The sequence below is a fragment of the Bombina bombina genome, chromosome 8 (assembly GCF_027579735.1).
Source record: "Bombina bombina isolate aBomBom1 chromosome 8, aBomBom1.pri, whole genome shotgun sequence".
Taxonomy (NCBI): domain Eukaryota; kingdom Metazoa; phylum Chordata; class Amphibia; order Anura; family Bombinatoridae; genus Bombina; species Bombina bombina.
The window spans coordinates 188,102,502-188,127,934 of record NC_069506.1 but is presented as its reverse complement, the minus strand read 5'-3'; the positions used below and the strand labels follow the sequence as shown (position 1 = coordinate 188,127,934).

The 25,433-nt window shown below is 43.2% G+C and overlaps 1 protein-coding gene across 1 annotated transcript in view; it reads left to right on the top strand.

Moving 5' to 3' along the window:
• Positions 1 to 25,433, top strand: part of LOC128638676 (kinesin-like protein KIF18B) — a 258,121-nt gene that overhangs the window by 115,317 nt on the left and 117,371 nt on the right. The window contains exon 11 of the mRNA XM_053690790.1: positions 23,085 to 23,176. Coding sequence (XP_053546765.1) covers positions 23,085 to 23,176 — 92 coding nt within the window. The remainder of the gene's footprint in view (positions 1 to 23,084; positions 23,177 to 25,433) is intronic.

Here is a 25,433-nt window from a genome sequence, read left to right as displayed (position 1 = left end):
AGCAGTTAGGAACTTGTAGGGTGGACCTTGCTGCATTTTCCTAACATATTTACTGCCCAGAGTATAGAAGGCCTGAGTAAGTTTACTCTGTCCTTTCTCTAATTACAGGCCCCTGTGAGGAGTGGCATCCTCTCACGCCGGATTGACGGTCCTCCTGACGGACCGCTAGATGCAGGTAAGTGCCTTTTGTTCTTCTAGGAAGATGGGCACTTATGAAGCATTGTTATGGGACATATATATCATGTATCAGGATATTTTAAGGCAGGGAGCGGGCACTTCTTATGTCACTGGAGACAAGGGTTATTACCTTCAAGGAATGGAGGTATATACCTTTTCTTAGTGTGGGCAGAGCAGGCTTTTGTTTGAGTCACGGCTTGTTTGTGGTATATTATGCTACGAAATAATATAGCCGTTATGCTTAGTATAAGTTTGCAGTCTTCAGTTTCCTTACTGTGGATGCGCTGTTAGTTTTGCTAACGTTTTAATTATCCAATGCTTTGCAATGCATTTTTAATTGTCGGCACGATCCTCCGCCATTACACATTTCTGTGGCTGGAAGGACTCTGCAGTATGCAGAGTAAGGTTATTTCTATGTATTCTGTTTGTGTCTTATGCTTTGATAAGAACGAAAGCCCAAATGTTTTGACAGAATCCTATTGAGCGCTACGGTCCTCCGCCATTACATTTTTATGTGGCGGGAAGGACTCTGCAGTATGCAGAATCAGTTTAATCTTTGTATTTGTCACTTATGCCTGTATAGGATTGGCAGCACATATGTATTGTGTGAATTATATGAAGCGCTACAGTCCTCCGCCATTACACATTTCTGTGACGGGTAGGTCTCTGCAGTATGCAGACTAAGTGGATTGCGTGTTCGCATAATGTTAGGATCTAGTTGGTGAGCCACGTGTCACGTTTTTTGCTTTGATCAGACGGAACGGCTTCTTCCTCACGGCCATTTATTCAGTATGTTGAATAGCAGAACTTGTCATGTTTTTCCAGGAAGAGATATAGTTTAGACACCTCAGTCAGTCTGGGGTGTAGGATGGCTTTATTTATTTTTTTTGTGTGTTTGTGCTCACTAACTTTGCTTTTTTAAAGTGATAATTTTCAATACATAAATAAAGAATATAATTTTATTTATATCATGACATATTCTGACATTAATGTTGGTATGTTAGGCACAAATTGTTTTCTCTGTGCGGTTTTTTTTTTGACAGTTTTTTATTAAAGTGTCAGCTAACTACCTAAGGGACAATATTTAACTTTTCAATTTTTAAATATTTCTGTCCTTGCTCTGTGTTCTTTTTGAAAAGAGCTCTTTGGGTTATTACACGCTGGCTTACCTTCAGAAGGCGCAAGCAGTGTATGTGAAATATTGGTTTGTTCTCCTCATTTGGGGCAAAAAATATACAATATTTTTTTTTTCTGCTATGTTTTCGCTTATCTCTTGAGAGAGAGAGAGAGAGAGAGAGAGAGAGAGCATTGCTTCTGAGCCCATTGTCTCCCAGGATGATGCTGTTTAGGCAGTGCCACAGCTTTCTCCTGTAACGTCCATAGCCCCTATTGCGTCACATGCAGTGCCTGCAATTCCTCTCAATCTCCTAGAGGCGTTATTTGCCAACAGAAATTACTGCCCAGGTATCTTCTGCGGTTCCTGTGGCATTATCTGCTTTTCCTATCATAAGGGATATCGCAAGAGGAAAATTAGAATTTCAGATAGTAGGGTTTCTGTCCGCTTGCTGCTACACAGGTCGTCTTTCCTCATAGGTATGATGAGGATACTTCGGTAGCCTCTGAGGGTGAAATCTCAGATTCGAACAGTACAATTCCTTTATCTGATGCTGAAGTGGTATTCTTCAGATTTAAGCTTGATCACCTTCATGTGTAGCTAAAGGAGGTTTTGGCTTCTACGGGCGACACAGATACGCCTATCGTTGTCAACCCCACGGAATTTCGTCAACTTCATAGTTGCTTGATGTTTTTTCTCTGTGGAAAGGTTTCCTGTTCCAGTCCGTGCTTGGAGTTTTTCTCCAGGAATGGGAGAAGTCAGGGTTTTCTTTGTCCCTGTCTCCTTAAAGAAGATTTAGCCAGGACTCTGTGCCTTAAGTAGAAGAAGCCTTTTCTACTCTGGCTAGAGAAATTCGATCCCTATAGAGGATAGCTGCTCTTTTTAGGATCAATGGACTCGGCTAAAGACTTTTATGGAGGAGGGGCTAAGTTATCTGGCTTTGCTGTGCTAGCCCGCGGGGCATTGTGTAGCGAGTCAGTTTCATAATCTGAAGGCCGTGAGTTAGGCCTCCCACTTTCAAAATACTTTTAGATTTTTCTTCTGAACACAGATTTCTGGTGATTCCTTACAAGGTTAAGACCTTGTTTGATCCTGATCTAAGAGATGAATGGTTTGCCTCCAATACAGAACTATGGGAGGCTGATGCTCTCTGGTTTTCTTCAAACATGGATATGAGATGTCCCGGATAGACTGTGGACTTAGTGCCTCAGGGCTACTAAATAGAATCAAACCTTTACTCCCAGGCGCAGATTCCATCTCTCAGTTTTTATCTGCGGACCAGATAGCAGAGATGCGTTATTGTTTTAGGGGATCTTTTTTCCTGGGAGTGATGAGCCCAGTTTCGTGTATGGCAACAGGGTCTAGGATTTTATTCATCCTGTTCATGGTTCCCGGAAAAGTAGGAACTTTTCGTCCTAGCTTAGACCCTGTGTCTCAACTAGTTTTTTTCTTAGTGTACCATCCTTCAAAATGGAATCCTTTGGTTCGATTCTTGCTTTGGTGTAAGAGTCAGTTCATGATGATCATAGATTCAAGAGTAAGGGTCAGTTCATGATGATCATAGACCTGGAGGACGCGTATCTTCAAGCTCCTGAGTTTTGTCATTCTGTCAAACAATTTGGCGCCCTTCCTGGACAACATATTGGTTCAGACGCAGTCCTTCCAACAAGCAGACTCTCATTCAGGGATCTTGTTGTCTTTTCTTTGTTCCCATGGATGGGAAGTGAATATGAAAATGAGTTTCCTTGTTCCAATTACAGGAGTACTTTTTCTTATGGACCATAATAGTTTCCCTATCTTGAACCTTTTTCTGACAAGAGGTCAGAAAGTCAAGGATTTTCCATCTGGCCTCTTTATACATTTTTATTAGGCCTTCAGTGGCTTAAGGTATTGTCTGATGGTCTTTTTGTTGGGCATCGTTCTTTTGCTCCTTTCCATCCGAGAGCTTTACTGTTATGCATGCTCGGATAGTAGTACGGGGTCCAGGTGAATCTGTCTTGGAAAACAGGTTTCTCAAGAGAGTCAGGGTTCTTACACTGGAGACAAATCAAATTGGGTGGATTAGTGCGCGCTAAAGGAAGGTATTGCTAAACACTACTCTAAAGATACAATCTCTGTATGTATCAAATACAAGTTAATAACCAAATAGTGAAGCCAAAGCTTCAAGATAGAGAAAGTGCGCTAACAAGCTGAAAGTATACACACCATATAAGGAATTGAAGTGAAAATTTAATAAACATATAGAATAAGATACACAAATATATACACTAAAAATAGGGACGTCTCCCTGTAATGTAAATACAACTAGGAAAAAATCCTAATGAAAAAACAGGTTAAAACCTATAAATGATGAATAATGCAGATACTAATTGATAATCTATGACATAAAAAAGATATAGCATAAACATGATAATTAAAAGATATGGCATAACAGTGATATCATAAAATAAAACTTAAAAGACAAGCACCAAGTTCATATGTATCAACACAGTGCAGGTGGCCGTATGCAAATGAATGCCGATATTGGAACAGTGGAAAGAAAATAACGGCTTGTACCACAAATAGATACAGTTTACTGTACCGTAAGTCAAGAGAGTGTTCAGAGGGTGTTACCGAGGAGAAGAAATCCTTCGGTCAAGGCTTGGACCGCAGCTGCAGTAACTGCCGTTCCTGGAGATAGAAGTGTGCAAACCTCTGCACATGTGAGTCGGTGTCTGACGTCACAGGCTTCTCATCGGCTCCTCTCAGGGTGTTACTCGCTGCTCCAGCAGCGTAAAGGAAAAGCAGCTGATTGCTGTGTCCTGGTGGGAACTTTCTGTGAAGGCAGACTTGGCTGCTGTAGGTATGTTTAATGATCCAATACAATAGTGGGGCACAAGTTATCCCTCACCTTGGGATATTCAAAGATGCTGGTAACCCGGGTTTAAAGTTGCAGTACAGGCTGTACTGAAATATCCCTTGCTGTTTCAAAGTCACAGTGTCACAAATGCAAGCGACGTGTTTCGCCCTCCCTTGGGCTTTATCAAGATCGTGTATCTTATTCTATATGTTTATTAAATTTTCACTTCAATTCCTTATATGGTGTGTATACTTTCAGCTTGTTAGCGCACTTTCTCTATCTTGAAGCTTTGGCTTCACTATTTGGTTCTTACACTGGAGACCTACCTGGATGATAGTGCCATGGTCGCCAGCCTTTTGGGCTAGGGACTATGGACTTGGGAGGAGTTTGTTTTCACATTCCTCTTGGAGTTTAGATCGATATGCAATATGTGTTGATCAGTTGTCCTTAACCTGGTTTATCAGGTTCTAGTTGGACAATTTATCCTCAGTGGTTTGCATAAACCACCTGGGAGGAACCTAGAGTGGGCAGACACTCACTATTGCTGTTTACCTTCTTTTTATTCCTGGAGGGAATACTGGGAGCGGACATCTTGATCCGGGCGCTCTTTCTGATCTCTGCAGATTAACCCTTGTCTAAGTACGACTAGCTTTCTAGGTACGTTTAGAGGTTTGGAGGTCAGCAAGCTGTCCTGATAATGCAGCCATTGGGATGTAATCTTTTTCTCTCTGAAGGCTGTTCCTGAGGAAGGACATTCTGATCTGGGTCCTTCCTTCATCCAAACTTGTATTAGCTAAGACTCTCTGGTGTTTTGAACTCTTAGTTTTGTCTATATGTGGTTTTTCTGCAGTGGTCATTGTACCTTGATTCAGGATCACAAGCCTATTACTCGTATTTTACCATAAGGTATGACGTGAGTACCTTAGGGGTGAGATTCCAAGGGCTATGCTTGAAAGTAGGTTCAGGATCCTAGGATGTTCTCTTTTCTCCAGGTAGGTCTGGAGAAGGGTTGTCGGGGTCTGGCGGAGTCAAATTTCTGCATTTCTCTTGTTACACGTGTCTGGCGGAAGTTACGGATGTGTATTCTTGTCAGGTCTTTACTTGTTTTTAATTTTTGCAGCAGGTTCCGGTTGAGCGATTGCATTCTGCAGATATTACATTTTTACCTTGAGAGGTTTTCTTTATTTCGAACTCTTGACTTGTAGTGCGATTCTCCTTATCTCATATTTCATTCAGATAAGGCAGTTCTCTGTACCAAGTTTGGCTTTTCTTCCTAAGGTGGTTTTGTTCAGGAATATTAATCAGGAAATTGTTGTTCCTTCTCTCTGTCGTAATCCTCCTCATGAGGATCGTCTATTACACAACTTAGACGTTGTGCGTACTCTTAAAATCTACTTTCTGGCTACAAGGGACTTCGTCAGCCTTCTGCCTTGTTTGTTTGCTTTTCTGGGACAAGTAAAGTTCAGAAAGCTATTGCCACTTCTCTTTCTCTTTGGTTGAACAGTATTATTCGTTTGGCATATGAGACTGCTGGACGGCAGCCTCCTGAGAGAATTACATCTCATTCCACCAGGGCGGTGTCTTCCTCGTGGGCCTTCAAGATGAGGCGACTGTTGAACAGATCGTTTTGTTTATATCAACCTCAGGCACCTCTGCACCTTGGGTTACTTCCTTGCTCTCATTTTCCTTCGGTCGAATGACTGGGGTTTGTGGGAAGGGAAGTGATACGTAACAGCTTTGCTGTGGTTCTCTTTGCCTCCACCTGCTGGCCAGGAGTGATATTACCAACAGTAATTGATAATCCCGTGCATTCACTGTGTCAAGGTAAACATACATTTCTTCTATAAGGTACGACGAGTCCACGGATTCATCTTTTACTTGTGGGATATTATCCTCCTGCTAACCGGAAGTGACAAAGAGCACCACAGCAGAGCTGTCTATATAGCTCCACCCCCAGTCATTCTCTGCCTACTCTAAGTACTAGGAAGGGTAAAGTGAAAGATGTGATAAAATGTTAGTTTTTATTTTCTTCAAGCAAGAGTTTTTTATTTTAACCCTTTAAGGACACAGCTTTCAGTTTGCTCAATTGTTTTATGACGGAAAAATTCCGTCATATGTCCTTAAGAGGTTAAATGGTACCGGTGTGTACTATTTACTCTCAGGCAGCAGATGGATGAAGACTTCTGCCTAGAGGCTGATGATCTTAGCATTTGTCACTAAGATCCAGAGCAGTTCCCACAGAGGCTGAGGGGTACAAGAAACTTCAGTGTGAGGAACGTTTTCATGCTATATAGCAGTGAGGTATGTTCAGTCATTTTTTCTGGAGAGACTGTGGTATTTCAGAAAGGCTGACAGTATCCCCATGAGGGTAAGGGTAGGCAGTAATCCTAAGAGTTATAGAATGGTATTACTAAGCTTGCATAAGGGGCTATTTAAAAAATGGTTGACACTGAGTTTTGAATGTTTGTGGGCAAACGTTTTGTGAACTGGGAGTGCTGTTTACGTTTTTTAGGCAATAACGTTTTTTGGCAACTTTGAGGGTACACTTGGCTTATTTTTTGGGTCTCAGAACCCACATGGCTAGTTTGGAACCGCTTTGGTGCTGTTCATTCAGGCTGACAAACAATCGAGTAAGATGGGCGGGGCCTATTTTCGCGCCTCAGATGCGCAGTTGTATTTACTAAGCAAGCAGCAAGCTCCAACTCCGGAGGGCCCTTGTGGAAGTATTGGGCCAAATCGAAGCTTTAACCCCATTTTTCCCAATCCCTGAGGGCAGGCAGGCGCCACAGCAGGGCTGTGGCGAGGTGCTGGGGGTGTTTTTTCCGGATTTAGGCCTTATCTATCCGGTTTTCACAATAAAGGGTTAAATGTTTGTTTTTCTTGTGGGGCAAACTTAACTACACAAATTGAGTCTTATATCAAAAATTTGAAAAGATTTGTGTATTTTAAAGCAGTTTTGCAGAACGTGTATGCTTTTTTCTCTTAAAGGCGCAGTACCGTTTTTTAAGATTGTTATTTTTTCACTAAATAAAGTGTTTTCAAGCTTGTTTGTGGTCATTACTAGCCTGTTCAACATGTCTGACATTGAGGAAAGTCAATGTTCAATGTGTTTAGAAGCCATTGTGGAACCCCCACTTAGAATGTATCCCCCATGCACTGAAAGGTCAATAAATTGCAAAGAACATATTTTAGCTAATAAAAGTATGTCGCAGGATGATTCTCAGTCGGAAGGGAATCCGGTTATGCCATCTAATTCTCCACAAGTGTCACAACCACTAACGCCCGGACAAGCGGCGCCAAGTACTTCTAGTGCGTCTAATTCTTTCACCCTGCAAGATATGGCCGCAGTTATGAATACTACCCTCACAGAGGTTTTATCTAAGCTGCCTGGGTTGCAGGGGAAGCGCAGTAGGTCTGGTGTGAGAACAAATGCTGAGCCCTCTGATGCTTTATTAGCCATATCCGATGTACCCTCACAATGTTCTGAGTTGGGGTTGAGGGATTTGCTGTCTGAGGGAGAGATTTCTGATTCAGGAAAGATGTTCCCTCAGATATGACGGCTTTTAAATTTAAACTAGAACACCTCCGCTTGTTGCTCAGGGAGGTTTTAGTGACTCTGGATGATTGTGATCCTATTGTGGTTCCAGAGAAATTATGTAAAATGGACAGATATCTAGAGGTTCCTGCCTACACTGATGTTTTTCCGGTCCCTAAGAGGATTTCGGACATTGTTACTAAGGAGTGGGATAGACCAGGTATTCCGTTCACCCCCCCTCCTACTTTTAAGAAAATGTTTCCCATATCTTACACCATGCGGGATTCGTGGCAGACGGTCCCTAAGGTGGAGGGAGCTATTTCTACCCTGGCTAAGCGTACAACTATACCTATTGAGGACAGTTGTGCTTTCAAAGATCCTATGGATAAAAAATTAGAGGGTCTCCTAAAGAAAATATTTGTTCATCAGGGTTTTCTTCTCCAACCTATGTTCCTGTAACTACTGCAGCTGCTTTCTGGTTCGAGGCTGTGGAGGAGGCTCTTCAGGTTGGGACCCCATTAGATGATATTCTGGATAGAATTAGGGCTCTCAATCTAGCTAATTCTTTCATTACAGATGCCGCTTTTCAACTGGCTAAATTAGCGGCAAAAAATTCAGGTTTTGCCATTTTAGCGCGTTATGGCTTAAGTCCTGGTCTACTGATGTGTCATCAAAATCTAAGCTTTTAGCCATCCCTTTCAAAGGTAAGACCCTATTCGGGCCTGAACTGAAAGAGATAATTTCAGACAGAGTTAAGTTTTAAACTTGCCTTTCTTGGGCTTCTTCACCTATGGTACCTAGCTAGTTAAAAACCTGTGCTGCTGAGTGCTATGTAAGTACATTCTTTTCAATTGCTCCCAGCAATTGATATTTCCTGGTTGTTTCCTTTAAGTGTACAGCACCTAAGTTCCTAGAGTATATTTAGATTGTCTCCATTAATACAGTTAATATATACGAGATACTAATACCATTAGGAACGCAGCACCAGTAGTGCCGCCGTCTTTCCTTTCCCTTGCAACATAATTTCAGACATCACTGGAGGAAAAGGCCATGCCCTTCCTTAGGATAAGACAAACAAAATAATAAGCCCGCTGCTGCCACCAAGACAGCATGAAGGGGTAGCCCCCGATCCGGGACCGGATCTAGTAGGGGCAGACTTTATCTTTTTGCTCAGGCTTGGGCAAGAGACGTTCAGGACTCCTGGGCTTTAGAAATCGTAACCCAGGGGTATCTTCTAGATTTCAAAGATTCTCCTCCAAGGGGGAGATTCCATCTTTCTCAATTGTCTGTAAACCAGACAAAAAGAGAGGCATTCTTACGCTGTGTAGAAGACCTATATACCATGGGAGTGATCCGCCCAGTTCCGAAAACAGAACAGGGGCAGGGGTTTTACTCCAATCTGTTTGTGGTTCCCAAAAAGGAGGGAACCTTCAGACCAATTTTAGATCTCAAGATCCTAAACAAATGCCTCAGTGTCCCATCCTTCAAGATGGAGACCATTCGGACTATTTTACCAATGATCCAGGAGGGTCAATATATGACCACCGTGGACTTAAAGGATGCGTATCTACACATCCCTATCCACAAAGATCATCACCAGTTCCTCATGTTCGCCTTTCTGGACAAGCATTACCAGTTTGTGGCTCTTCCCTTCTGGTTGGCCACATCTCCCAGAATTTTCACAAAGGTGCTAGGGTCTCTTCTGGCGGTTCTAAGGCCGCGGGGCATAGCAGTGGCGCCTTATCTAGACGATATCTTAATTCAGGCGTCGACTTACCAACTAGCTAAATCTCACACGGACATCGTGTTGGCTTTTCTAAGATCTCACGGGTGGAAGGTGAACGTAAAAAAGAGTTCACTTATTCCTCTCACAAGAGTTCCATTCCTGGGAACTCTGAGTTTCGGTGGACATGAAAATTTTTCTGACGGAGGTCAGGAAATCAAAGATTTTAATCACCTGCCGAGCTCTTCATTCCATTCCTCGGCCGTCAGTGGCTCAGTGCATGGAGGTAATCGGACTAATGGTAGCAGCAATGAATATAGTTCCGTTTGCTCGCTTGCATCTCAGACCACTGCAACTATGCATGCTCAAACAGTGGAATGGGGATTATGCAGATTTATCTCCTCAGATAAATCTGGATCAAGAGACCAGAGACTCTCTTCTTTGGTGGTTGTCACAGGATCATCTGTCCCAGGGAATGTGTTTCCGCAGGCCAGCGTGGGTCATAGTGACGACGGACGCCAGCCTTTTGGGCTGGGGTGCAGTCTGGAATTCCCTTAAAGCACAGGGTTTGTGGACTCAGGAGGAGGCTCTCCTCCCGATAAATATTCTAGAACTGAGAGTGATATTCAACAGCTTCAGGCGTGGCCTCAGCTGGCTTCAGCCAGATACATAAGATTCCAGTCGGACAATATCACGACTGTAGCATATATCAATCATCAGGGGGGAACAAAGAGTTCTCTTGCGATGATAGAGGTTTCCAAAATTAATCAGTGGGCAGAGACTCACTCTTGCCATCTATCAGCAATCTATATCCCAGGAGTGGAGAACTGGGAAGCGGATTTTCTAAGTCGTCAGACTTTTCATCCGGGGGAGTGGGAACTCCATCCGGAGGTGTTTGCTCAATTGATTCAGCAATGGGGAACATCAGAATTGGATCTGATGGCGTCTCGTCAGAATGCCAAACTTCCTTGTTACGGGTCCAGGTCAAGGGATCCTCAGGCAGTACTGATAGATGCTCTAGCAGTACCCTGGTCTTTCAACCTGGCTTATGTGTTTCCACCATTTTCCTCTCCTTCTCCTCTCTCGTTTGATTGCCAGAATCAAGCAGGAGTGAGCTTTGGTGATTTTGATAGCACCTGTGTGGCCACGCAGTACTTGGTATGCAGACCTGGTGGACATGTCATCTCTTCCACCATGGACTCTGCCACTGAGACAGGACCTTCTGATTCAAAGTCCGTTCCAAATCTAGTTTCTCTGCAGCTGACTGCCTGGAGATTGAACGCTTGATTTCTCTTGTAAGGTGTATCCAGTCCACGGATCATCCATTACTTGTGGGATATTCTCATTCCCAACAGGAAGTTGCAAGAGGACACCCACAGCAGAGCTGTAATATAGCTCCTCCCCTAACTGTCATACCCAGTCATTCTCTTGCAACTCTCAACAAGCTAGGATGTTGTAGGAGAGCGTGGTTAAATATAGTTAGTTTATTTTCTTCAATCAAAAGTTTGTTATTTTTAAATAGTACCGGAGTTGTGCTATTTTATCTCAGGCAGTAAATAGAAGAAGAATCTGCCTGAGGTTTCTATGATCTTAGCAGGTTGTAACTAAGATCCATTGCTATTCTCACATATGTCTGAGGGGATTACACAGATGAGGTAACTTCAGCGAGAGAATGGCGTGCAGCTTATTCTGCTATCAGGTATGTGCAGTTATAATTTTTTCTAGAGATGGAAAACACTAGAAAATGCTGCTGATACCGGATTAATGTAAGTTAAGCCTGAATACAGTGATTTAATAACGACTGGTATCATGCTTACTCCCAGGGGTAATTCCCTTATGATATTGCAATATAAACGTTTGCTGGCATGTTTAATCGTTTTTATATATGCATTGGTGATAAAACTTTATTGGGGCCTAGTTTTTTTCCACATGGCTGGCTTAAATTTTGACTAGAAACAGTTTTACTGAGGCTTTCCACTGTTATAGTATAAAAGTTACAGTTGGTGCAGTTAAAATTACAAACTGTGACATCCAGCTTCCCTCAGGAGTCCCCTGTATGCTATAGGACATCTCTAAAGGGCTCAAAGGCTTTCCAAAGTCGTTTATTGGGGAAGGTAGGACCACAGCTTGCTGTGGCAGTTGGTTGTGACTGTAAAAAAACAAAAACAAAACAAAAAACCTATTTTGTTTTTTTGATCCGTTTTTTTGAACTAAGGGGTTAATCATCCATTTGCAAGTGGATGCAATGCTCTGCTAGCCTATTACATACACTGTAAACATTTCGTTTGATTTACTGCATTTTTTCACTGTTTTTCAAATTCTGACAAAATTTGTTTCTCTTAAAGGCACAGTACCCTTTTTTATATTTGCTTGTTAACTTGATTTAAAGTGTTTTCCAAGCTTGCTAGTCTCATTGCTAGTCTGTATAAACATGTCTGACATAGAAGAAACTCCTTGTTCATTATGTTTAAAAGCCATGGTGGAACCCCCTCTTAGAATGTGTACCAAATGTATTGATTTCATTTTATGCAATAAAGATCATATTCTGTTTTTAAAAAAAATTATCACCAGAGGAATCTGACGAGGGGAAAGTTATGCCGACTAACTCTCCCCACGTGTCAGACCCTTTGACTCCCGCCCAAGGGACTCACGCTCAAATGGCGCCAAGTACATCTAGGGCGCCCATAGCGTTTACTTTACAAGACATGGCGGCAGTCATGGATAATACACTGTCAGCGGTATTAGCCAGACTACCTGAACTTAGAGGTTAGCGAGATAGCTCTGGGGTGAGACAAAATGCAAAACATACTGACGCTTTAAGAACCATGTCTGATACTGCCTCACAATATGCAGAAGCTGAGGAAGGAGAGCTTCAGTCAGTGGGTGATGTTAATGACTCTGGAAAGATACCTGATTCTAATATTTCTACATTTAAATTTAAGCTTGAACACCTCCGCGTGTTACTTAGGGAGGTTTTAGCTGCTCTGAATGACTGTGATACCATTGCAGTGCCAGAGAAATTTTGTAGACTGGATAAATGCTTTGCAGTGCCGGTGTGTACTGATGTTTTTCCAATACCTAAAAGGTTTACAGAAATTATTAATAAGGAATGGGATAGACCAGGTGTGCCGTTCTCTTCCCCTCCTATTTTTAGAAAAATGTTTTCCAATAGACGCCACCCAACGGGACTTATGGCAGACAGTCCCTAAGCTGGAGGGAGCAGTTTCTACTCTAGCAAAGCGTACTACTATCCCTGTCGAGGACAGTTGTGCTTTTTTAGAGCCAATGGATAAAAAATTAGAAGGTTACCTTAAGAAAATATTTATTCAACAAGGTTTTATCCTACAGCCCATTGCATGCATTGCCCCTGTCACTGCTGCTGCGGCGTACTGGTTTGAGTCTCTGGAAGAGGCTTTACAGGTAGAGACTCCATTGGATGACATACTTGGCAAACTTAGAGCACTTAAGCTAGCCAATTATTTTATTTCTGATGCCATTGTTCATTTGAATAAACTAACGGCTAAGAATTCTGGTTTTGCTATACAGGCGCGCAGAGCGCTATGGCTTAAATCATGGTCAGCTGACGTGACTTTAAAATCTAAGCTACTTAACATTCCCTTCAAGGGGCAGACCCTATTCGGGCCTGGTTTGAAGGAGATTATTGCTGATATCACGGGAGGAAAAGGTTGTGCCCTTCCTCAGGACAGGTCCAAATCTAGGGCCAAACAGTCTAATTTTCGTGTCTTTCGAAACTTCAAGGCAGGTGCGGCATCAACTTCCTCTAATAATAAACAAGAGGGAACTTTTGCTCAATCCAAGACAGTCTGGAGACCAAACCAGACCTGGAAAAAAGGTAAGCAGGTCAAAAAGCCTGCTGCTGCCTCTAAGACAGCATGAAGGAACGACCCCCTATCCGGTAACGGATCTAGTAGGGGGCAGACTTTCACTCTTTGCCCAGGCGTGGGCAAGAGATGTTCAGGATCCCTGGGCGTTGGAAATTATATCCCAGGGATATCTTCTGGAATTCAAAGCTTCCCCCCCAAAAGGGAGATTTCACCTTTCACAATTATCTGCAAACCAGATAAAGAGTGAGGCATTCTTACACTGTGTACGAGACCTCCTAGTTATGGGAGTGATCCATCCAGTTCCAAAGGAGGAACAGGAACAGGGTTTTTACTCAAATCTGTTTGTGGTTCCCAAAAAAGAGGGAACCTTCAGACCGATTTTGGATCTAAAGATCTTAAACAAATTCCTCAAAGTTCCGTCGTTCAAGATGGAAACTATTCGTACCATCCTACCACTGATCCAGGAGGGTCAATATATGACTACAGTGGATCTAAAGGATGCTTATCTTCACATTCCGATACACAAAGATCATCATCGGTTTCTCAGGTTTGCCTTTCAAGACAGGCATTACCAGTTGTAGCTCTTCCCTTTGGATTAGCTACAGCCCCAAGAATCTTTACAAAGGTTCTAGGGTCGCTTTTGGCGGTCCTAAGGCCGCGGGGCATAGCAGTAGCCCCTTATTTAGACGACATCCTGATACAGGCGTCAAACTTCCAAATTGCCAAGTCTCATACGGACGTAGTACTGGCATTTCTGAGGTCGCATGGGTGGAAAGTGAACGAGGAAAAGTGTTCTCTATCCCCACTCACAAGAGTTTCCTTTCTAGGGACTCTGATAGATTCTGTAGAAATGAAAATTTACCTTGACGGAGTCCAGGTTATCAAAGCTTCTAAATTCCTGTCGGGTTCTTCATTCCATTCCGCGACCTTTAGTGGCTCAGTGTATGGAAGTAATCGGCTTAATGGTAGCGGCAATGGACATAGTGCCGTTTGCACGCTTACATCTCAGACCGCTGCAACTATGCAGGCTCAGTCAGTGGAGCGGGGATTACACAGATTTGGCCCCTCAACTGAATCTGGACCAAGAGACCAGGGATCCTCTTCCCTGGTGGCTATCTCGGGTCCATCTGTCCAAAGGTATGACCTTCGCAGGCCAGATTGGACTATTGTAACAACAAATGCCAGCCTTCTAGGTTGGGGTGCAGTCTGGAACTCCCTGAAGGCTCAGGGATCGTGGACACAGGAGGAGTCTCTCCTTCCTATAAATATTCTGGAACTAAGAGCGATATTCAAGGCTCTTCAGGTTTGGCCTCAGTTAGCAACTCTGAGGTACATCAGATTTCAGTCGGTCAACATCACGACTGTAGCTTACATCAACCATCGAGGGGGAACAAGAAGTTCCCTAGAGATGTTAGAAGTTTCAAAAATAATTCACTGGGCAGAGATTCACTCTTGCCACCTATCAGCTATCCATATCCCAGGTGTAGAGCACTGGGAGGCGGATTTTCTAAGTCGTCAGACTTTTCATCCGGGAGAGTGGGAACTTCATCCGGAGGTATTTGCACAACTGATTCTCCGTTGGGACAAACCAGAACTGGATCTCATGGCGTCTCGCCAGAACGCCAAGCTTCCGTGTTACGGATCCAGGTCCAGGGATCCCAAGGCGACACTGATAGATACTCTAGCAGCGCCCTGGTCTTTCAACCTGGCTTATGTGTTTCCACCGTTTCCTCTGCTCCCTCGACTGATTGCCAAGATCAAGCAGGAGAGAGCATCGGTGATTCTGATAGCACCTGCGTGGCCACGCAGGACCTGGTATGCAGATCTAGTGGACATGTCATCCTTTCCACCATGGTCTCTGCCTCTGAGACAGGACCTTCTACTTCAGGGTCCTTTCAACCATCCAAATCTAATTTCTCTGAGGCTGACTGCCTGGAGATTGAATGCTTGATTTTATCAAAGCGTGGCTTCTCCGAGTCAGTTATTGATACCTTAATACAGGCACGAAAGCCTGTCACCAGGAAAATTTACCATAAGGTATGGCGTAGATATCTTTATTGGTGTGAATCCAAGGGTTACTCATGGAGTAAGGTCAGGATTCCTAGGATTTTATCTTTTCTCCAAGAAGGTTTGGAAAAAGGATTGTCAGCTAGTTTCTTAAAGGGACAGATTTTTGCTCTGTCTATTCTTTTGCACTAGCGTCTGGCAGATGTTCCAGACGTTCAGGCATTTTGTCAGGCTTTAGTTTGAATCAAGCCTGTGTTTAAACCTGTTGCTCCACCATGGAGCTTAAACTTGGTTCTTAAGGTTCTTCAAGGAGTTCCGTTTGAACCTCTTCATTCCATAGATATCAAACTTTTATCTTGGAAAGTTCTTTTTTTTTTTTTTTTTTTTTTTTTGGCAGCTATTTCCTCGGCTCGTAGAGTCTCTGAGCTATCTGCCTTACAATGTGATTCTCCTTATCTGATTTTTCATACGGATAAGGTAGTCCTGCGTACCAAACCTGGGTTCTTGCCTAAGGTGGTATCTAACAAGAATATCAATCAAGAGATTGTGGTTCCATCCTTGTGTTACACAATCTGGACGTGGTCTGTGCTTTAAAGTTGTACTTACAAGCTACTAGAGATTTTCGTCAAACATCTGCTTTGTTTGTTGTCTACTCTGGACAGAGGAGAGGTCAAAAGGCTTTGGCAACCTCTTTTTCTTTTTGGCTAAGAAGCTTAATCCGCTTAGCCTATGAGACTGCTGGACAGCAGCCTCCTGAAAGGATTACAGCTCATTCCACTAGAGCTGTGGCTTCCACTTGGGCCTTTAAAAATGAGGCTTCTGTTGAACAGATTTGCAAGGCGGCGACTTGGTCTTCGCTTCATACTTTTTCAAAAATTTTTACAAATTTGATACTTTTGCTTCTTCGGAGGCTATATTTGGGAGAAAGGTTTTACAGGCAGTGGTTCCTTCCATTTAAGTTCCTGCCTTGTCCCTCCCTTCATCCGTGTACTTTAGCTTTGGTATTGGTATCCCACAAGTAATGGATGATCCGTGGACTGGATACACCTTACAAGAGAAAACACAATTTATGCTTACCTGATAAATTTATTTCTCTTGTGGTGTATTCAGTCCACGGCCTGCCCTGTCATTTTAAGGCAGGTAATTTTTAAATTTAAACTACAGTAACCACTACACCCTATGGTTCCTCCTTTCTCGGCTTGTTTTCGGTCGAATGACTGGCTATGACAGTTAGGAGAGGAGCTATATTACAGCTCTGCTGTGGGTGTCCTCTTGCAACTTCCTGTTGGGAATGAGAATATCCCACAAGTAATGGATGATCCGTGGACTGGATACACCACAAGAGAAATAAATTTATCAGGTAAGCATAAATTGTGTTTTTATCCAAGCGGGGATTCTCTGAGTCGGTCATAGATACCTTGATTTAGGCTCGAAAGCCTGTCACTAGGAAAATTTATCATAAGATATGGCGTAAATATCTTTATTGGTGCGAATCCAAAGGCTACTCATGGAGTAAGATCAGGATTCCTAGTATTTTGTCCTTTCTCCAAGAAGGATTGGAGAAGGGGCTGCTAGTTCCTTAAAGGGACAGATATCTGCTTTATAAATTTTATTACACAAGCGTCTGGCAGATGTTCCAGACGTTCAGTCGTTCTGTCAGGCTTTAGTTAGAATCAAGCCTGTGTTTAAACCTGTTGCTCCGCCATGGAGTTTGAATTTAGTTCTTAAGGTTCTTCAAGGGGTTCCGTTTGATCCTATGGATTCCATAGATATTAAGCTTCTATCTTGGAAAGTTCTGTTTTTAGTTGCTATCTCTTCGGCTCGATGAGTTTCTGAACTATCTGCATTGCAATGCGACTCACCTTATCTTGTTTTCCATGCTGATAAGGTGGTTTTGCGTACCAAACCTGGATTCCTTCCTAAGGTTGTTACTAATAGGAATATTAATCAGGAAATTGTTGCTCCTTCTCTGTGTCCTAATCCTTCCTCTAAGAAGGAGCGTCTGTTGCACAACTTGGACGTGGTTCGTGCTTTGAAGTTTTACTTGCAAGCGACCAAAGATTTCCGTCAAACATCTTCTTTGTTTGTTGTCTATTCTGGAAAACGTAGAGGTCAAAAAGCTACGGCTACCTCTCTTTCTTTTTGGCTGAAAAGCATCATCCGTTTGGCATACGAGACTGCTGGACAGCAGCCTCCTGAAAGAATTACAGCTCACTCTACTAGAGCTGTGGCTTCCACATGGGCTTTTAAAAATTATGCTTCTGTTGAACAGATTTGTAAGGCTGCGACTTGGTCTTCGCTTCATACCTTTTCCAAATTTTACAAATTTGATACGTTTGCTTCTTCGGAGGCTATTTTTGGGAGAAAAGTTCTTCAAGCAGTGGTGCCTTCTGTTTAGCCATCTGTCTTGTCCCTCCCGTTCATCCGTGTCCTGTAGCTTTGGTATTGTATCCCACAAGTAAAGGATGAATCCGTGGACTCGTCGTACCTTATAGAAGAAAAGTAAATTTATGCTTACCTTATAAATTAATTTCTTCTATGGTACGACGAGTCTACGGCCCGTCCTGTCATTTTAAGACAGATTATATTTTTTGATTTTAAACTTCAGTCACCTCTGCACCTTTTAGTTTCTCCTTTTTCTTCCTGTACCTTCGGTCGAATGACTGGGTGGGTGAAGCTAAGGGAGGAGCTATATAGACAGCTCGGCTGTGGTGCTCTTTGCCACTTCCTGTTAGCAGGAGGATAATATTCCACAAGTAAAGGATGAATCCGTGGACTCGTCGTACCATAGAAGAAATTAATTTATCAGGTAAGCATAAATTTACTTTTTGTTTTCCATCTTAATGGGAGGAGAGTCCACTGCTTCATTCTTTACTTGTTGGAATTAAGAACCTGGCCACCAGGAGGAGGCAAAGACACCCCAGCTAAAGGATTAAATACCTCCCCCACTCCCCTCATCCCCCAGTCATTCTTTGCTTTTTATCACAGGAAGTTGGCAGAGAAGTGTTGGGTAATCTACTCCGTTGGAGGTTTCAGAGATTATCCGAGGGTGCTCTCTCTGGGACATAATCGGCGTCTTCTAAGCCTCCGGCTACGGAGGAGCCTGATTTTAAGTTTAAGATGGAGCATTTGTGCTTTTTACTAAAGGAAGTGCTTGCTACGTTGGAGGTTTCGGAACCTAAACTTCTAGAAGAACCTTTGATTCCCTAAACTAGATATGGTTTTCGGAGGACAGGGTGGTGCCTCAGACCTTCCCAGTTCCCGTGAAGATGGCTACTATTAAGAATGAGTGGGAGAAACTTGGCTCATTGTCAGGGTTTTTTCCCTGTTTTGCTTGCCATGTGCTGCTGGCAGCCATTTTACTCACCTCTCTTGCTGACTCAATTCCTGCACTTCCTTTTATGGCCAGACTGGTGTACATAATCCGTGTGAGACAGGATGCAGTCATCATGATGTCATCACTTATTATTTAAAGGGCCTCTGTTCAGTATGCTTTGCCCTTGCGTTGTCTCAGACCTGTTTGTGAGAGCTCCTGTGCATAACCTGGCTGTCTGACATCCCTCCTGGTTCCTGATCCCTGGCTTGTTCCTGACTCTGCTGTTCTCCTTGTTCCTGATTCCGGCTCGTCTGACTACTCGCTTTGGCTCCTGGCTCGGCACGTCTGACTACCAGCTCTGGTTTTGATTCCTGGCTTGTTATTTGACTTGTGGACATATTATTTCTTGCTATTAATAAAGGTGTGATAATTTTTGCACTTCTCGTCTCAGTCTGATTCCTGGCACCCTGATACTCGTCCTTTTCTCCCACTACCTCTTTTAAAAAGCAGTTTCCCGTCTCAGCTTGAGCTATAGGGGGCCATTCCTAAAGTGGGATGGTGCTTTCTCCACGCTCGCTAAGCGGACGACTATTCCTCTCAAGGATAGTTCGTCGTCCAAAGAGCCTATGGACAAGAAATTGAAATCCATGTTGAGAAAGATGTTCCAACTCACGGGGTTTGTTTTCCAACCGGCAGCGGCAATTGCTGCGGTGGCTGGAGCGGCTACCTACTGGTGTGACGCACTGTCAGCTATGGTCGAGTTGGAGACACCCCTCGAGGAGATACAGGAAAAGATTAAGGCCTTAAGGGTTGCAAACTCTTTTATCTGTGATGCAAATATGCAGGTTATTCGCCTGAATGCTAAGACTTCAGGTTTCTCTGTTCTAGCTCGTAGGGCTCTGTGGTTAAAGTCGTGGTCTGCTGACATGACTTCCAAGTCTAGATTACTATCTCTCCCGTTTCAGGGGAAGGTTATTTTTGGTCCAGGCCTGGACTCTATCATATCCACGGTCAAGGGAGGCAAGGGTGCTTTCCTTCCACAGGATAAGAAGAATAAGCCTAAGGGCTCTACTTTTCATCCCTTTCGCTCGGACAAGTCTCAACGCCAGCAGCCCGCTGCGAAGACTGAGCAGTCCAAGGGATTTTGGATGCCGGCCCAATCTTGGAACAAGTACAAGCAGAGCAAGAAGCCTGCCGAGACAAATTCGGCATGAAGGGGCGGCCCCCAATACGTTTCTGGATTGCGTAGGGGGCAGACTATCTCTTAGCAGAGGCTTGGATGGAAGATGTACAGGATCCTTGGGTTCTGGAGGTTATCACCCAGGGTTATAGGATAGGGTTCAAATCTCATCCGCCCAGAGGCACATTCCTCCTGTCAAATCTATCCTCAAGACTAGAGAAGAGAGATGCCTTTCTAGAGTGCGTGAGGGATCTCTCCTCTCTCGGAGTAATAGTTTCAGTACCTCTAGCAAAAAGGGGTCTAGGGTACTATTCAAACCTTTTCGTGGTCCCAAAGAAGGAGGGCACATTCCGTTCGATTCTGGACCTAAAGTACCTAATCAAGTTTCTGTCAGTTCCATCGTTCAAAATGGAGACTATCAGATCGATTCTGCCCCTAGTACAAGAGGGGCAATTTTATGACAATAGACTTGAAGGATGCTTACCTTCACGTGCCAATCCACATGGACCACTTCAGATTCGCCTTTCTGGACTAACACTTCCAGTTTGTGGGCCCTGCCATTCGGTCTAGCGACTGCCCCAAGAGTCTTTACAAAGGTTCTGGGAGCGCTGCTCGCAATAGCGAGAGCCAGAGGTTTTGCGGTAGCCCCTTATCTGGACAATATCCTGGTTCAGGCTCCGTCCTACAGTCTTGCGGGGGACCACTCAAGGACTCTTCTTCCTCTTCGATCCCACGGATGGAAGATATATGAGGGAAAGAGTTCTCTGGTTCCCAGCAACAGTGTGGAGTTCCTGGGCACGATCATAGATTCCATAGCTATGAAAATATTCTTGACAGATCAGAGGCGTTCCAATATCGCGTCCAGCTATCTTGCCCTTCAGACCTCCTCAAGGCCATCTGTGGCAAGGTGTATGGAGGTGATCGGACTTATGGTTTCCAGCATAGATGTAATTCCTTTTGCCAGATTCCATCTGCAGTTATGTATGTTGAGACAATGGAACGGCGATCACTCAGATCTCTCTGGAAAATTGAGCCCTGTCCGGGGCAACTGTCCCAGGGGACATCCTTCTTGAGACCATCATGAGAGATTGTGACCACGGATGCAAGTCTATCAGGATGGGGAGCTGTTTGGGGTGCCAGAAGGGTACAGGGCAGGTGGACTCAAGAGGAGTCAACCCTACTGATAAATATCCTGGAACTACGAGCAATATTCAATGCTCTGAGGGCTTGGCCCCTCTTGGGGTTGTCCCGTTTCATCAGATTCTAGTCGGACAACATTACCTTGGTGGCGTACATAAACCATCAAGGAGGGACGAGAAGCTCCCTAGCCATGAGGGAGGTGTCTCGGATTCTGGAATGGGCAGAGACCCACAACTGTTATCTCTCAGCGATCGACATTCCGGGTGTGGACAACTGGGGAGCGGATTTCCTCAGCAGACAATCGTTCCATCCGGGGGAATGGTCTCTCCATTCTGAGGTGTTTGCAGAGATCTATATCAGATGGGGGACGCCGGAGATAGATCTCATGGCGTCCAGACTCAACTTCAAGCTACCCAGATACGGGTCGCGGTCCAGGGATCCCCAGGCAGAGCTGATAGATGCCTTGGCGGTACCTTGGGAGTTCAACCTAATTTACATCTTTCCACCATTGCCACTTCTCCCTCGAGTGGTGGCCGGCATCAAACATAAGCAAGTCTCAACCTTTCTGATTGCTGGTTGTGGTCACCAAGGACGTGGTTTGCGGATCTGGTGTGAATGTCGTCTTCTCCATGGAGTTTACCCTGTCGCAGAGATCTGCTAGTTCAGGGTCCTTTTCTTCACCAAAATCTCGATTATCTGAGGCTGACTGCGTGGAGATTGAACGCCTAAAGAGGTTTCTTGGAGAGAGTGATTGATACTCTCATTCAGGCCAGGAAACCGATCACTCGTCGCATCTATCATAAGGTGTGGAGGACTTATTTATCCTGGTGTGAGGAACGTGGATATCCCTGGCACAAGATTAGGGTATCCAGGTTTCTGGCTTTTCTTCAAGATGGTTTGGATAAGGGCCTTGCCGCTAGTTCCTTAAAGGGTCAGATTTCTGCATTATCGTTGCTGTTACACAAGAAGCTAGCGGAACTTCCTGATATTCATTCCTTTGTTCAGGCTCTGTCTAGAATTAGACCAGTATTTAGACCTTCTGCTCCTCCTTGGAGTTTGAACTTGGTTCTTAAGGTTTTGCAGAGGGCTCCGTTTTGAGCCTATGCATGCGCTTGACATTATGATTCTCTCCTGGAATGTTATGTTTCTTTTGGCTATTGCATCGGCTCACAGAGTCTGAGTTAGCGGCCTTGCAATTTTAACCCCCCTTACTTGTTTTTTCACGCCGATAAGGCTGTGCTTCGCACTGGGTTGGGTTTTCTTCCCAAGGTGTTGTCGGATCGTAATATCAATCAGGAGATGGTAGCTCCTCCTTTGTGTCCTAACCCTTCTTCGCTCAAAGAGAGGTTACTTCATAACTTGGATGTGGTTCGAACCTTGAAGTTTTACCTTCAGGCCACAAAGGATTCCAGACAGACTTAGTCTTTGTGGTGTATTCGGAGAAGCGTAGTGGGCAGAGGGCCTCTTCCACTCCACTGTCCTTTTGGTTCAGGAGCATTATTCGTTTGGCCTATGAGACAGCAGGACATAAGCCTCCTCAGAGGATTACGGCTCACTCAACTAGAGCTGTGGCCTCTTCTTGCGCCTTTAAGAACAAGGCCTCTGTGGAGCAGATTTGTAAGGTGGCTACTTTGTCTTCCTTACATACTTTTGCTAAATTTGACAAATTTTATGAAGCTGTTTTTGGGAGAAAGGTTCTACAGCTTGTGGTGCTTTCTGTATAGGGTCCGCCTTCTTTTGCCCTCCCATGTTTTTCATTCAGTGTCCTCTAGAGCTTGGGTATTGTTCTCACAAGTAATGAATGAAGCAGTAGACTCTCCTCCCATTAAGATGGAAAACATAAATTATGCTAACCTGATGATTTAATTTCCATCTGTTGTTGGAGGAGAGTCCACTGCTCCCGCCCGTTGGCTCCGGTGGGAGGACCTAAATTTAATTTTATTCTTCTGGCACCATTTATACCCTGATATTTCTCCTACTGTTCCTTGTTCCCTTAGCAGAATGAGTGGGGGAGGTATTTAAGCCTTTGGCTGGGGTGTCTTTGCCTCCTCTTGGTGGCCAGGTTTTTAATTCCCACAAGTAATGAATGAAACAGTGGACTCTCCTCCCACAGATGGAAATGAAATTATCAGGTAAGCATAATTTGTGGGGGGTTTTCGAAGTGATTTTTGAGTTTAATTTCTTTTTACTTCTCTTTCTTTAATTCAGGGCTATTGTTCACAGAACAGCAGCTTTGGTGGAACAGAACCGGAGAAGAGTCTTTACACTCTAAATGAGCCAGCTAACAATACTACAGACAGGTTAGTAGAACCCGTAGCACAATTACATATTAAGTGTGTGCGCATAACTATGCTCATTAAAGTGATGATAAAGTTTCCAATTCCTGTAATCAGATCTGGAACAGAAACAATAATTTACATGGACTTTTTAATACAGCGATGAAATTCTAACACTCCGGCCGCCAACATGAAAAGTAATTTTAGCGGACGGTTTGAACCAGCACTCTAGCTATACGTCACTCACACATTTTGTAAAATTTTGTAGGTAGAGCGCTGATTAGAGAACAGTTCAAACCGATTACAAAATTAATTCCACCTAAAATATTGTTTCCATTCCGGATCTAATTGTACAAATTGGAAACTTTAACATCACTTTTCTGGAGGTGTGTGTATAAGGAAACAAGACAAACAAATTCCACTTCTACCTGATTCATATTCCTTTTTTTTTTCTGTAATATATACATGATATAAGTTTTGTTTTTTTTACCTTTTGTACATAAAGCCACTAAATTTATCACTTATAAATTAATGATAGATCTGTATATCTTGTTTAAATGACCATTACACATAGTAGATTGCATAATTAACAAGTACATAATAAACATTTCATGCAATAGCACTAATGTTGAAACTGAATTTCAAATAAGTTGTAAATATTTTTTTCTTTTCCCATTTGCCAGTCCACTTTATCATGACAGTCCTCAGCCAATCACAGACTAGTAAACGTATATGCTGTGAACTTGTGCACATGCTCAGTAGTTGCTGGTACCTTTAAAAATTGTGCATGTAAAAAGATTGTGCAAAATTCCATAATAGAAGTAAATTATAAAACTGCATGCTTTTTCTGAATCATGAAAGTTTAATTTTGTCCCTTTATGGGCATGGCCTACATTTCTGTATGTGATACATACATACAGCTAACCTCGTTCTGCCTAGGACCTATTTAATGGGCACACAAACTGGCTGATTCTAGTGACCACCCAGCAAAAATGTAATCCAGTATTAAGCTTAAATGAGCTTGTTAAACTTTTTTCAATGCTTGCACAAACTGTCATTAAATCAATTTATTTAAAATGTTGCAATTAATTTAGTCTTTGGATAATAAGTAATATTTAAAAATAGCAGAAAATATTATAACATTGCAAATAATTCCACTGCCCCTACCCAGCTGTGGGAAAAAGTGAGATGCTAAATAAACAAACCATTTCAAAAGTGCATTGAATGCATTTCGTAAAATCAGAATTGTGTTATGCATAAAACTCTTGAATAGTACACATTCAAATAGATGTTAAAACATCTGCTTAAAAATTAGATTTTTACATTGATGCCATACAAATAGCCTTAAATTACATGAAAAAAATTGTATTCAATAAAAATGATAGATCTTGTAATTATGGTCACATTACGTTACAAAAACATTTGAAATCATAAACTAGATTTAAAAATTCAAAGAGGAGTTCTATGTCTGAAATTTCACAGCATGGGTGATTGAGCTGAATCTGGGCCTTCTTTAGCGTAAATAAGGATTTTTCACATTTTGTATCAGAATAATCTAAGCTGCTATAGGTCTTGTGGTTTCATTTCCATCTAAAGAGTCCACGGCTTCATTCATTACTATTGGGAATTTAGAACCTGGCCACCAGGAGGAGGCAAAGACAAACCCAGCCAAAAGCTTAAATAACTCCCCCAATTCCCTCATCCCCCAGTCATTCTTTGCCTTTCGTCACAGGAGGATGGTAGAGGAGTGCCGGATTTTCGGAGTAGTCTCTTATGGAGGGTAATACTCTTCGAAGTGGGACTGGAGTTTTAAGTAGTCCTTTCAGCCTCTCAGTGAGAGCCTGGGCGAAAGTTAGAGTCCGGAGATGCAGGGAGAGTCTTTCTGCGAAACCATCCCGACTCAAATGAACAGCTCCATAAGCAATCAGCGTTGACAAGTTTTGCTGCCTGCTTTCTTCACTCAAGTCCATGTCAGGAGTGAGGCTACTAACCTGTCGCACTTGAAGGGCCGTGTTCCGGTTCCACGGAGTAGAATCTGGTACTATTGTTTCATTTTTTATTAATAATGATCACATAGAAGACAAGGTCACAGTGTGGCGTCTTTTTATCTTTACAGAATCGAGGGTTAATATTCCTGGAAGGGGGATTATTGAACGGGGGGGTTATACATGAGATTGTTTGTGTCATTGCTGCGTTATGTGCTAGATGAGGCTCTGGCAATGTGGAACTTTCAGGTTACTTGCGGAAACTTTGTGCGGCCATTTTTTGGCGTGTTTTTTCC